The 15,251-nt window shown below is 37.6% G+C and overlaps 1 protein-coding gene across 10 annotated transcripts in view; it reads left to right on the top strand.

Moving 5' to 3' along the window:
* Nucleotides 1-15,251, top strand: part of Asator (tau-tubulin kinase asator) — a 500,954-nt gene that overhangs the window by 317,596 nt on the left and 168,107 nt on the right. For all 10 annotated transcript variants that reach the window (XR_010858479.2, XM_067135206.2, XM_067135211.2 and 7 more), the window contains 2 exons: nt 2,394-2,580; nt 5,194-5,667. Coding sequence is in view for 9 of the 10 variants with exons in the window: in XM_067135206.2 (XP_066991307.1) it covers nt 2,394-2,580; nt 5,194-5,667 (661 nt within the window). In the remaining variant the exon portion in view is untranslated. The remainder of the gene's footprint in view (nt 1-2,393; nt 2,581-5,193; nt 5,668-15,251) is intronic.

Genomic DNA, 15,251 nt, shown 5'->3' with positions numbered 1-15,251 from the left:
CTGATTTAGCCGTCGTGTTACGCACGTCTGTATCTAATGTGCTTTATTAGATTAGAGAATTAAAAAGTACTTGTCGATTGTTGTTTAGATTGGCGTAATTAGATTTTTCGAAGAGTTTGGCTGATCAAAGTTGTTGAACTGAAAGAAGTTTTCACGGGAAACTGACGAAGTTTCCCCAGTAAAAGTGAATGTAAAGTATAGAAATTTTTTAACTCGCGTATGATAATTAATGTTTGAAGCCGGCTCCATGGTCTAACTTGCCTGCCTCTCACCCGGAGGGCACGTGTTCAATTCCTGGCCAGGTCAGGCATTTTTACCTGGATATGAGGGCTGGTTCCAGGTCCACTCAGCCTACATGATTACCTTTAATTGAGGAGCTACCTATTGGTGAGATGGCGACCCCGGCTAGAGTGCCAGGAATTGCGGCCGAGATGATTCATCACACTGACCATGCGTCACCTCGTTTTCTGCAGGCCTTCGGGGCTGAGGGTGCTTGGTAGGCAAAGGCCCGTTTGGGCTGTAGTTTGGTTTAGGAGTGTTTGTAAGATTATAATTATACATATTTCATTTTGTGATGTTTTGCCGAATTGTTGATTGTTTGCATTCATTCCCGGATTTTCAGTTCTCCCATTTTGTACGTTTTTTTCCGTGGTCCCTCCAAAAACGGAGAATCGAGATTCCACTGTATTTCATTGTTCTCTACTTTTATCACATCAGAATTTACCTGAACAGCTGTAATTGAGATGAGAGACCACATTATTTAGGTTAGGTATGCTATCAAGTGCTCGGATAGTGCCAGAATATCCATGGAAAGAAAAAAAAATGCAGGAAAGCTTGCTTCATTTATGGATATCTAAAGGTGTGGAGGTAATATATTCTATTACCATAGTGTTTAATTTTGTATGTTCGTTGCATAGTGTGATTTGTTTGGCATATCCGAAAATCGTGAAAGTAGTCAGTGGAATGTAAAACCATTAACATTATTATTATTATTATTATTATTATTATTATTATTATTATTATTATTATTATTATTATTATTATTTTACGCATGTTGACGTGTAACACAATGGCCAGGATTGGATTGTTTTTAGCATGTTTTAAACCTACTTCTCTCCAAAAATGGGCTGTATTGGCCTGAGTTAAGAGATATTAAACTATCACTTTGTTATTGATCTTGCCTGCTATATTAATAGCAACAACCATGAATATTTTATAACTCATGTCCTCATCCCTTTTAGGCACGCCCCCAATGAACATGAGCTGCATATACCATTTTACCATATATCAACCTTCTTGTGATATAGATGTTGATTCCCATAGGGAACCTGAAATAGTTAGCTGGAAAATTTATAATATCCAATAACGGATCTTTTATATTGGTATTATCAACCTTCTTGCCATTCTGAAATCTCTGGTAGTGCTGGGAATCAAACTCTGGTTCTGAGAACAGCAGCTAATTGGGTTAACAGTTACGCTGGCAGCCATTCTTTTCTACAAAACACAGACACATCGCATGACTGATGCATGCTTGCAATGTGCAGGTTGGACATGAGAAATTGTTCACCTATTTGTGCAATGTCATCAGAGCTGTAGTATGCTACGGAGGTGGACAATTTTTTACTACAGAACACAGATGTACCCCATGACTTTGGTGTGTTTTTTCATTGCATGGGTCAGACGGACAAATCTATTTACAAATTTATGTGATGTCATCAGAGCTATAGTATGGCCAGTACCTGCTTCAAAGTGGAATTGTGGGCCGATGACCTTCGATGTTAGGCCCCTTAAAACAACAAGCATCATCAGCAAGCAAAGTGGAATCATCATCCTTCTCTAAGTACGTTGGGGAGTCTTGTATGTGAGTTTTATTTTGTTTCATTTTCTTTGTCTCAGAAAGCTAGGAGTGTCTAATACAAGAGGAAATATGGTATTTTCTTCATTCAATGACAGCATACAGATGAAATACAAGTTGCAAGTTGAAATCTGTACAATATATTTTTTCAAATAATTCATTATATCATTTTGAGGAAATTTTGTTAGAATATTCTTAAATTTTATAATAATCCATTTAAGAGGCTATCTTGTCAGATCTTCAGTCTTGAGGCGGAAATTGTAGGATTAGAAGAAATTCAGACAAAAATTGGAAAAGGAAGGAAGCTTAAAGATAAAAGGTTTTTATAGTAAGATGATGTGCTGTTTTGTGTGTGTTGGGTACCTTAAATAGTGATTCGACAGTGGTAGTTTATAATGTAGAACCGATTTCTGATTGATTTTTGCATTTTTAATTACTCTCTCTCTCATAGTTATTTGTAGAGAGTAATTTGTATCACATGTAGATTCCATCAGTGTTTTTATTGTAAAGTAATTTGGTTTTATCTCTGTTATTTCAGGCACAGTTGGATTATGAAAGTGTATGTCGACGAAGGAGACATAATCTGCACCAAGACATGACATCGCCCTTGGTGATGGAAACTAATCGTGAGCGGGACAAGCTGGTAATAGATAAGAATTGCAATGCAACACTTGCAGCAACACAGACTGCCAATCAGAGTGCTGATGCGAATGTACAACTTCAAGGTTTGTTAACATCTTCCTGCATTACAGTATTTAACTGGATTGAGGATGAGGATTTCTTGAAAAATCTGTGCCTTCAATATCACCTCTATATAGTTACAAAAAATAAAACCTTTAGGATGTAGTAGTAACGTGACAGGCTGACTTGTGTTCAGGGTGGAAAACCATGGAAAAACCATCTTCATGGCTGCCAGCAGTGGGGTTCGAACACATTTTCTCCCGAACGCAAGCTCACAGCTTTGCAACCCTAACCGCAATGCAAATCAGCAGCTAAATTTTTGTGCAAGATTTTTCTTCAAGCTTTTGAGATGTGCTAAATGGTAGGGTCTGTTTTGGTTTTATAAGTCTTAACAGTCTTAAGAAGGGAAGTAATGTAGATACATTATGTTCATGAAAATTGAGTGGAGGATACACTTAGTAATTTTCTATCACAGGGTATGTAATCTATGGTGAAACAGTGATTTACCAAGGAATGTTATAGAAATACTGTATAATGCATATTGTATACATACACCCATAAAAAGGATATTGACACTACCTCTGTAAGTTGGTGTGGTATGTTAATATGTATGACATACGCATGTACCGAGTGAGTTGGTCATGCGGTTAGGGGCGCACAGCTGTGAGCTTGTGTTCGGGAGAAAGTATGTTCGAACCTCACTGTAGGCAGCCCTGAAGATAGTTTTTCTGTGGTTTCCCATTTTCACATCCAGCAATAGCTTGGGTTGGGCTGTACCTTAATTAAGGCCACAACCACTTCCTTCCAACTCCTAGATTTTCCTATCCCATCGTCACCATTCTTGTGTTACGAATTATGCTGAGTGATTTGCATGCTAAATTCAGACCTAGCCTTGACAGAGTACAAGAGTGAAATCTAAGCAGCAGAAATGCTCTTCTGAACTTACAGTAGGCAAATAGAGAAAGAGAAATATGTATGGTGTAGAAAAAGGATAGTAAAACAGTGGTAGGAAAATAGACTGTGATGGCTTGAACATATTTAACAAATGGATTAAAAGAATAATGTCAAAACCAGTTGTGGAATTACAAATGCACAGAAATTTAACCAAGGAAGATGTTACAGTAGAATACCTAGAGCAATAGGGAGGCAAGCTAGAGACAAGAGAGGAAAGAGTAACCAAGGTTTTGCTTTGTAGTGTTTAGTCCTGGGTCTCTTGAAGTGACTTGGAGTGTGGGAAGGGAGATATAGGCAGGTAATATATCAACGACTCCAGTATTAGAACCTTAATCAAAGAAGGGATTGTGAAATTTATTTTAGGGGAGAAAGCAATTGTATTATGTTTTTCCAGTCTTTCCAGAACCCTCTTAGACATAATTATAATTCTTTATTCACACAAGTACAAACAGCATAATCATGTAGGCTAGTAGATAATATTCTCCCTCTCTTCCTCTCTCTCATGTTGATCTTGGTGCCAAAGGGCCATTAATATCAAACAATGTTATGTGTTCTTAACTATTTATAAACAAAAGTAATGGAGTGCAGTAGTATGAAGTCAGGTGATACAGGAAATATTAGATTAGGAAGTCTTAAAGGAAGTGGATGAATATTGTTATGTGAGTAGTAAAATAACGAACGATGCCAGAAGCGAGGAGGACATAAAATACAGTCTAGCACAAGCAAGGAAGGCCTTTCTTAAGAAAAGAAACTTGCTCACTTCGAACATTGATACAGGAATCAGAAAAATGTTTTTGAAGAGGTGGTGGTGGTGGTGATTATTGTTTTAAGAGGAAGTACAACTAGGCAACCATCCTCTATATAACACTAATCAGAGGGAAAAATGGAAGGGATCTGACACTTCAAAAATGAAGATATCGGTCAAAGAAAGACAAGGGCCACGAAGGGCTTGAAAATGAGACTCCCTAGCCCTCGCAAACCTAATAGCACCGGGGTCGGAAAAGAACAAGAGTTGACCAAGAGAGGTCAGACAGGATAGATGAAAGTGAGGAGGCTGGCACAAGTAAGTGGAAGCAATGCCAGGACTCAGCTGAGGGCCCTGTGGTCACCAACCCACGCTCCAAAGTTCAAAGCACTTGGGGCCCCTTTTTAGTCGCCTCTTACGACAGGCAGGGGATACCGTGGGTGTTATTTTTCCGCCCCCACCCACAGGCGGTGGTTTTGAAGACTTTCGTTTGGAGCATGGCATTGTATGGAAGTGAAACATGGACGATTACTCGCTGAGATAGAGAATAGAAGCTTTTGAAATGTGGTATTACACAAAAATGCTGAAGGTGAGATTGATAGATCGAATCACGTATGAAGAGATACTGAATTGGATTGGTGAGAAGATCATTGTGGCTAAATTTGACAAGAAGAAGAGATAGAATGATAGGACACATCCTAAGACACCCAGGACTTGTGCAGTTGGTTTTTGAGGGAAGTGTAGGAGGTAAGAACAGTAGGGGTAGACCAAGGTATGAATATGACAAGCACATTAGAGCAGATATAGGATGCAGCAGTTATTTAGAAATGGAAAGGTTAGCACAGGATAGGGTGGCATGGAGGGCTGCATCCAGTCTATGGACTGATAACTCAAACAACAACTATCTATATATTATATGTATCTTATATTACTTTCCTTTTTTTAAATCTGTTTCCAGGCTCACCAAAAAAGCAGGTTCCACAGAGACGTGCTGTTTCTATGGCTGGCGCCGATCCAGTTCCTGAGAAATCTGTTGCTCCGGCTACAGATAAAGCAGTGGACTATGAGGGTGATGCAGTGATGGCGTCAGCACGAAGTAATTCAGATACACAGCATCAGCATGCCAAGAAAACTCCACCTTTAAACGTTCCAGCATCAAACCAGAATCAGACACGAAAGGGAGGAGCAATGTTTGGGCGATTACGGGTGGTCACAGCTCCTGCAACATGTGTGCAAGATTTAGGAAAGGCATTGGCAGAACAGGACAGGGGTGATGGAGATGCAGGGGTGGGTGATGAGGACAAGCTGACAACTACTCATGATCCCAACAACCCTCTCATTTTGCAGTGCTCTGAACTGCCCAGCCCTCGTATCAGGGAAGCTACCACAGAACCAGATGGCTCCTATTATTCTTACGAAGCAACGAAAGCAGGTTGGTGGTGGGCTTCTATATCTAGGCTTATGTACTCTCCAATCTTGTAATACTTGGTGGCGTGGCTTGATACACATTAAATTATTACACCGTTTTTCCTGTGGTTTGAGAAGAACTTGTAAATTTTTACTAACTTGGGCAGAAGTAGCGAGCATGCTGGACTTGATGGTAATTGTGAAGTAAAATGTACATTCTCTGACTATACTGTTCCTCTTTGTGATGCATGTTTAAAAACTATTACTTTGTTATATGATTCAGTGGACTGTCCTCTGCATGATGTATTAACTCTGTTGCTAATAAAAATTTAGTAACTTGCCTGACAATCTTAATCATTGGTGTATGTTATTTTGTGTCATAGTACTCTTCAGAAATATTGAATATGTTGACTTGTATATTATCTATGCAGTCATTAATCGTAAAAGGAGGTCTGGGTATCATAGTAGTATACCGTATTTACTCTCATATAGATTGCACTTTTTATGCATATTTTAAAAGTCCCAAAATAGGAGGTGCGGCTATAATGCGGACAATTTTCAGACAAAATTTTAAAAGACCAGCGGGTATATCGTAGCCATTAAAATATTATTAGGGAGATATTTATATACAGTGGAACCTTGATAATTCAAAATCGATTAATACAAAATCTTGCCTAATTCAAAGAAGCTTTTGTTCCCGGAAACATGAGGTACAGTTTTATATGTTATTTAAAGTGTTTAATTTGAAATACGGATAATTCATAATTCCAAGAACAATGTCAGTTCCATTACCGAAATTCAGACTTTTAATTCAAAACTGTCTTTACATTAAAAAAAAAAAAGTATTTTACAGAGTAAAAATTGATCCGCGTTATGATGGAATGAGTATTCTGGAATGTGCCGGGATAGGTTTCCGCACTTTCTCTCACTTTGGTGGGTCTGCAGTGTGCTTCATATTTGCTAAGTTTGAGAGGAATCTTAATTCTTTTGTATGCAGCGTTTTAAGGAATGGCACTCGCATAACAGGCACACGAGGGCGAAACGCAGGCAACCAAGAATGAGTTAGCTGGAAAATTTATAATGTCCAATAACGGACCATTATATTGGTATTATAACAGGCAGTGTGCGGAGAAGCAGAATCCGCGAACACTAGCGTTTGGCGAAAAAGCGTGGTTCATATAATCAATTCGTACGCACCAAACAATATTGTCATTGCCGATGAAACTGCATTGTTTTTAATGTGGAGCCCAAATGGACTAATGGTTTTAAAGAAGAGAATTGCCACCCAGAAAATCATACAAGAGTGGGGGTCATTGTATTGTGTTGCAATGCACACGGAAGCGAGAGACCTCCTCCCCTCGTCATAGGAAAATTTGAAGAGCCACGATGTTTTAAGGGCGTCGGGCACTTTCTGTGCAAGGACAAGGCGTCTAAAAACTGTAAACACTACGGTAATCCAAAAAATAAAGCATTTGCACATGGGAGCCAGCATAATTTGTCCTAGTCTCTGAAACATGTATTTTTTTCTTTCATTGCGTGAGGTTATGTTTGTCAATGACTTATCCAAGTGCATTATTTGAATAATGTAAATGCACCTTGTTGGATACATTTTGGAAATAGCTTTTTTTTCAATGGCATTTGAAAGGTTCAAACTGTGAATCAAGGTTAATTGTATGCAATAATGTGTCTTAGAATACTTCGTGACACAGCAGTGGTTTGCATTTCGGAAGTACTTGTTGGCGGTTGATTTAAAATCACGTAATTCGAAGTCCGATTTTTGCATCCCAATAACTTCGAATTAACGAGGTTTTACTGTTATAATGTAACAAAGGGATGCCGCATAATTGCCAGTACGGCTTGTGACTAGTACAACATTACTGCGGGTTGAGACCGTACATTCATCGTCAAATTAAGCCTGGTAAATATTGCGCGAAAACATAATTAAAATGAGCAATTGTTTCAATATAACTTCACTGTAGGCTGTAATAGAATAATATCAGATTGGGAGCAGAATGTGATGTCGGTTTTTACATCACGTACTGTAGAAATATTAACTGCAGTTTTATAATATCCAGCCCGTTATGATTAGTCCGTGGTTTCCCATTTTCACACCAGGCAAATGCTGGGGCTGTACCTTAATTAAGGCCACGGCCGCTTCCTTCCAACTCCTAGGCCTTTCCTATCCCATCGTCGCCATAAGACCTATCTGTGTCGGCGCGACGTAAAGCCCCTAGCAAAAAAAAAAAAAAAAAAAAAAATGATTAGTCCAATTACTTGCAACAAGTTATCATATGCCTTTAAAACAATAACAGTAGTAACATTTTACTCAAAAGACGACATGTTTTGACCAGCTTACTTGCACTCCAGCATGACAAAAGGCGAGTGTAATTAATTTCAGTCATAGATTTATTTTTCTAAACCACAAATCCAACTTCAAATTTGTAGTCAGCCTGATGAACTAGTAGGAGATTTGGAGGCTGTGTTCCCGGATCAGTTTGTTTCTGTGGTTGGTCTGAGATTCATCCTTCACTTTCTCGCGCATTGTTGTGAAAGCCACTGCCAGCTCAATCACGTCCCTGTGCTGAGCTGGCAGTGCGTCATACATTTACGTTCGTCGCATGTTAATGATGTGGCGTTGTCAGTAAAACACAAAATTAATTAGTAACATGGTAATACATACTGCATGAAATGAGTAATGCTGCCTGTGTTGTTGAACTTACCTCACAAAATATTTTACCGGATACACTCAAGGATTTTATTTACATACATACATACATACATACATACAGAAAGCAACAGAATTTAAAGAAAATCAGTATAGGTATTGTGCCAGTCACATGTATTTATTAGTTTATATTCCATTCATAATTTTATCAATACTGTAAGCCTTTCACTTGCAGAGGGGTACAGTGCTTAAATTTTAAAAACTGGGAGAAAAAATACATTATCGTACAGTACCAAGGCATTATAAAACACTGCTTATGAACATTTACTCGGAATCATAAGCAGAGTGGCTAGTTTCACTTTCGTCTCGTGGATACCAGTTGGAAATGTGATGTTCATCGGTAATGTTTTCCATTTAAATATAACATACGGATGTAGTTTATGGTCGGCAGCTATAATAGCTGACATCACTGTATGACAGTTGTTGTTATCATTAGTTTTAATTAAACGCTTCCTTGTCAGAAACAGTGGGGATTTGGTCAGCATTGCAGATTTGCGAGAGGAGATATGAGTTCTGCTGCCTTAACCTGATCACATGCCTGTGAAACTCTGTAACCTTATCACAGCAGTCATTAGGCATTATTTGGCACAAAGACGTTTTCCACCATAATGAAAGGTTATTATGCTGCATAAACTGAATAACTCGCACATGACTTGCCTTGACTAAGTTTCCCAGAACATAGTAGGATCACGCAATTTCCCATGCTTTTAGTTGTAACATTTCATTAGAAACACTGCAACCACTGTTCTGCATCTCTCTCTCACCCTTTCCAGTAACACTTGGGAACACCCGGAATCTTGCCCTGTTTTGGGTCATGAAATGCCACTTGCTGCTTTCTCCAATTTCTGACTTGTTTTTCGTGAATAGAAAACTCACGACTGACTGCTCTATTATCATTTTCATCCGCGAATTTCACCACATTTAACTTGAATCAAGCCATGCAACTGTTAACTTTCCCCATGACAAATATTTTCTAACAAGCTCCACATGGTTGAGCTCAGACTGTGTGCAGAAGTGGCCCTTTCCATTTATTGCTGCAGATGCACATTGTTGCAACAAGCCCACGAATTGGATGTGTGGCTCTTAATCAGCGCAAACATTTATGCGAATATTCGGTCAACAAAATTAGGGGTGCGGCTTATATGCAAGTAAATATGCTAAAACCTTCTCCAAGGATAATTATAGCATATTCCAGCTGTTTGAATCACTGTACCTGCCCCTTTTTGTTAATCACTATTTATTTACTTTTTTATTTATTAATTCATTCATTCATTCATTCATTCATTCATTCCTTTTCAAATGGCAAAGTTAAGGATCTTGTCCCTCTCGTACACTTACCATATTTTCTCACGTAATTAACGCAATTTTTTGACGAAAAATTCAGGCGAAAACTTAGGATGCATAAATTATTCAAGGAATTCAGATATGTTTAAAAATTATTTACAATTCATTTACATTAAAAAAGGTACATCAAATATAAGCACAATTGGTTCAACTCATTTGTGGTTATTGTTATTTGGCATGAGATTTTTTTCTGAAAAGTCAAATAGGGTTCATCAGGTAAGTTGGAAATGTATTAACACTGGAAAATATTCTTCCCATTTCGAGCTGACAATACGACCTGAAGTGAAATAAACATGAACTAATAAAAGTACAATTCATGTAATGTCATAATAATGACTAGAGGCATCTGTTTGTGTTGAAATTTTTTTGCTTAATTTTGTCATTTTTTAACAGTTATTTTGGTATATTTTTAGCTATTTTTATTTTATTTTGTCAATTTCACTAAATTTTAATTCCACTTTTCAACAATAACAGGTAAACCAAGAACTTAGTTGATAACACATTTGCAGTGTAACAACGTTTGTTTTTTTTTTGCATAAGTATATATACACAAGTTATGCTTCTGCTTAGAACACATATTATACGCGAACCTTTTCTTGAGCCCAATTTTTACGGGGTGAGGAGTAAGGAGGGAGCGCTGCCGGTTCCGGTTATACTGCCAACTGGATGGAAATGAAATCGGAATTGAATCTATAATATGATCGATCAATATGAATTTTCTAAACATTTATTATCTTATGTTAACAACTGTGTCACACATGATTAAACATTATATAACATTTCTCGATGCAAATCTTGTTACTAGCATGAATTATATAGTTTGGCTTTGCTCTGTAAACAACAACAGTACTAGTTCGTAAAGTGTATGCCAGATGTCGCACAGCGATGCATAAGCGATTCATAGTTTGTGTTTTTAAAGGTTGCCAAATGGATGTCGAAGATAACCGAGGTCTACCGATTCACCACTGCGGAGCTCATGGCTCAAGAAAAGGTTCGCGTATAGTACAGTATTACACATTATATCAAGGCATGGAAATTTGAAAAAATTGTATGAGCTGTCAGTTTAACAAGTAGGGCCTAGCCCAAGTATATAATTTACACATCAGTCTGAAAAAGAGAGAGAGAACATGAGTTCTATATTACTGGGTGTCAGAGCTGTTCTCCTGTCAGACATTACATTACAATATGTTGAGAATATCCTCTCACTATCAACATTACTGACTGATCACGAAGATATTCTCCAAAGTACTCAACACTTTTAAACCATGAGTTCTACCCGGTGATCACAGGAATAAGGAAGAGTTTAGCTTTAGTGAGTTCGTCGTCCTATTTCTGTTTCAAGAATTGAATGTATACATGCTTTCTCTTCCGTGTATTAAGGAAGATATGTTTTGCCTGTACAACTCATTGGTTCAAAGCACTAAGTTCCACTGCCCGTACACTGCTCACCAAATTCAGTTTATAAACCCAGCACTGCATGTGTACTAACCCTTCTGAAACTAAAATCCTAACTGCGTTTATGCACTTGCCTATGTAACGTGCTGAATCTGAAGTTACAGGAACTACATTCTGGTTCTGAATTTTAAGTTTGTGAATTACATTCATAATTGCATGTGAATATGCTGTAGCATTAGCATTTGCAGTAACTTTCACTCCCCCTACAAATAACTTCTGAACTGTAATATCGCCACAACTAAGCACTTTTACCAGAACCATAAACATACATCGCCCTTTTTGTTATCAGTCGTTTCATCCCACAGAATTGAAACTCTCATCTTTCACAGCTTCTTTTAATCTTTCATCCTCCTCTTTGATGATCACAGTCTTCCAGCTGTGGGCAAGTCTCCAGCACCTTAAAAAAATCAATAGACCTAATATTAGAGGGCTCTTTAACATCATTTGAATGAATTAAATTATTTATAATTTTAAGTAAATGAGGATCCAGCATGCTTTATCTAGGCCTAAATGTCGTTAAACGAGAAAACTAGCATAACCGCACAAAGTTATTAGAAAAACATAACCTCAAATTTCTTCCTCAGAAAAACTGTATTGTATTGCACAAACCTGGTATATATTTCTCCATCCACTCTCTCATATTCGGATGATCAACTTTTTCCAGTGGAATATTTGCCTCCATGAAAACTCGAGTTGTAGATAAAATGAATTCGTCTTTAATGTATTTTGCTCGTTTTGCTGCTGAACTAGTTTCTGTCAGACTAGCTTGTCTTCTGATGCCTGTCATCGTTAGCGCCTTTTCCTTGTTGTTCTTATGTGAAACTCTGTTATTAATGTGTTTCAGGCACAAGTCCTTTCTCTGCCACTCAATTCGCACATTACAGTATATGCATATCAGTATCTTTCTAGTTTTGCCAAACACGTAAAATTCTTCCGATGCAAATTCTACTTCTCGATCAAAAACTGTCACAAACATTTTATAAACTGAGCAACAAATAGGAAATTAAACGCACCGATCAGCTGCGATTTTCAGCAGGCAAGAGGACACCATAATCGTTATGATTACGATACATTCCTAGTTTCCCAGGAAGCTGATTTAGCGATAATCTATATACTATATCTTAGCTTTCAATTTATATCGAACAGGTATAAAGTCAATTGTGGCATCGATTATCGGATTTTATTGCCACAACTCGCCTCGAATCTCCGTCGTTAACTTCAAATGATGCCGTTCGGAATAATTTTGAAAATTATTTCGCGATTTTGCTTAAACATTTAGTTCCGCATTTTTGAGTCAAATTCGTAAAATTTTGCGATTTTGCACTTTGCGAAAACAGGTGCCTCTGATAATGACATACCAGCAAATAAAAAAAAGAAAAAACTGTACAACGTGAGGAGGGCCGAGCATCGAAGGAGGGACCCTGCTAGATTTCCCCAAACCGTTCATATGCAATCTTGTATGAGTGACGGGGAGACGTGTTCATTCACCCTTTTTCTTGGGTACGAACGTGGATCCTTCGTGGAAATTTTACTTTAGGCATTGTTTCTTGTTTTAGAACAACATAAGTTGCAAGCTTCTGCCATCAGCTTTTACAGCAAGCATTGCAGTACATCATTGTTTTTCGCTTCCGGTAGCACATACGATAACACTTGATGCCCCTTTCTTATCGATTGTTTGATTTTGTGGCATATGGAAACTGATTGGCATCTGACCTGCAGTTCCTATTCCTTTACGCTTCTCAATCACAAAGCAATGAAAATCAATTGCTTTTTGGTTAAAATCATTTGGCATTTTTGGCATAATCTTGTTCTTTGTCAAAGAGAAAGTCTATTTCTCTTCATAAAATTATTCATCCAGCTGCGGCTAATCTTCAAATCTGAGACTATTCCATGTGTAGCAGCTATTTCTCATCCTTTAAAATATAGCATTTCATGAACAATGGCATATCGAACGTTGCATAACAAAATCATTTATTTCAGCAGATCTTACTCTACTTATGGAAACTTGCCACTTTTTGGTCCGCGAAATGCTTTTCGAAACTTGTTGGTCCCTTGAAGTGCACTTCTCTGTTACCGTGGTAGAGCACGTTGCATTCAGACACTGAATACTCACGGCCCACTGCCCTATTCCCGTATGTTTATCACAGCAAGTTTATATGATGCAATTTTACTCGAATACTTGCTCACTGTGTACTAAAAAACAATTTTGAGATCACAGAAAACGTATGTCCCGTACCTGAAACACTTGGAAAATATGTTTGCACGAGACTGGAATAGAGCGTCACCAGTCACTTCTGGGCTGATTGTCTCACTGAACTAGTGCAGTGGTATTTCCTACCATCTGATAACAGCCCATTGCCCGGTATTTGGAATGCCTGGTTTTGCAATTGGAAGGCTGCTACTTGAGTAGCTGACATCTTTATTTTGAAACGGATCCGGAGCTGCCTGATGGATGTTTGAAGAAGTGGGTACGACAAATACGTGAACATTTGTTTTTCTCCACTTTAAACCCAAAAATATTGGGATGCTAAATTATGCAAGGGCATTAATTATTCGAGAAAATACGGTAACCATATTCTTTGTTATTAGATTGTCTATTCGTAAGAGGAGCTTTTAATATACAACTTGCAGTGAAAATGGAGGATACGATAACACATTGCCTAAATTCTGTATGTAACTGGATGACTGTGGCTAATAATGATTAATTGATTATAATTTTTTTTTTTAAATTAACACGTTTTAACAGAGTATGTACCATCAATTCTGGAATTATGTAGGAAACTAGTGATCTACATGACTTACGGTATTGGTATTGTAATACAAGTATGAATTAAGGGAAATACTTAAAGTGCTACATCATTCACTCTCATATTCATACAACCTAGCTACACATTTAGGAGAAAATCCTGGCAAGATCTTTTAAATCAGGCTAACGTTGTGCAATTCGTAACTCTTAATGGGAGAGAATTCCATAACCTAGCACCTAACACAAGCATTGAATGGTTATACGTTGCTATACAATTTATAGTTATATGAGCAAGGAGTTGGATTGTGTGTAATGTCAAGGAGTGGAGGAGAGGTAGCTAAGATCTGAGGAAAGATAACTGTGGGGTTGCTTCATTCAAAAGTTGGAAAATGAGATATTTGCACATTGCTAAATTCATTTGCTAAGCTTTAACATTTTCATGGGAAAACCAGAGAGAATCTTGCCTTCTTATCTTAAACTGTTACCGATCACAATCTAATACAAGAAAAACTACACTGTGTGGAGCAAATTCAAGTTTGTCCAAGATAAAAGGTCAACAGTTCGACAACCATCAAAATAATAATGAAAGAACAATAAAGAGCTCGACTTACATGATTCTGGTGGTTACAGATGGTCCTAACTGTCTACTTTAATACACAAACACTACACTGAATACAATAAGTTTAGGACTACCCAAAATTAGTTTAAAAAAATACCTAAATTTTACAGTAAGAATAGAAAATATTATTCAAGATGTACACTGAGAGTGCATTAAAAATTCTTGTCCATATTAGTATGAAATCACTTAATAAAAAATTGTCCAAACTGGTTATTTATCACTTGCAAAATCAAGGGTTGTCCAAAACTGGTAGTTCCAGAAAAGTAGCCTGCCTATATGTTTCAAAATGCATGTCTGATTTGGAAGTATTTATGCACATGAAACAAGTTCATCTCCTTCAATACCTTACAAGTCTTAAAGTAGTGGGCTCGAATACCAATTACCAATCCACAGAGTATGCTTCTTCGTTTAGGTACTTCTCCATCAAAATTTTGACTACTGCACCATATAAACCCAATTCACGTTCTGGTACAATTTTTGTGGTTGTCCCTGCATACACAATAAAATCTAATGCATACCCAGCTTCACAATCACAAATCATGAATGATTTTTACCCCAAAGTAGTGCCTCTTGGCTAAGATAAACTGGATGAAAGAGAACCTATTGAATAGCATCAAACACTGTTCTGAAATGGACCAAAACTTCACTAAATTTCCTTCTGTGATGGTCAACAATTAGTCCTATTTTGTACAGTCTATTACCTTCAAGCACCGGGCGAGT

This window comes from Anabrus simplex, chromosome 1 (genome assembly GCF_040414725.1).
Source record: "Anabrus simplex isolate iqAnaSimp1 chromosome 1, ASM4041472v1, whole genome shotgun sequence".
NCBI classification, from domain to species: Eukaryota; Metazoa; Arthropoda; class Insecta; order Orthoptera; family Tettigoniidae; genus Anabrus; species Anabrus simplex.
The sequence above is the reverse complement of the archived record's forward strand: the minus strand, read 5'-3'. Positions and strand labels throughout refer to the sequence as shown.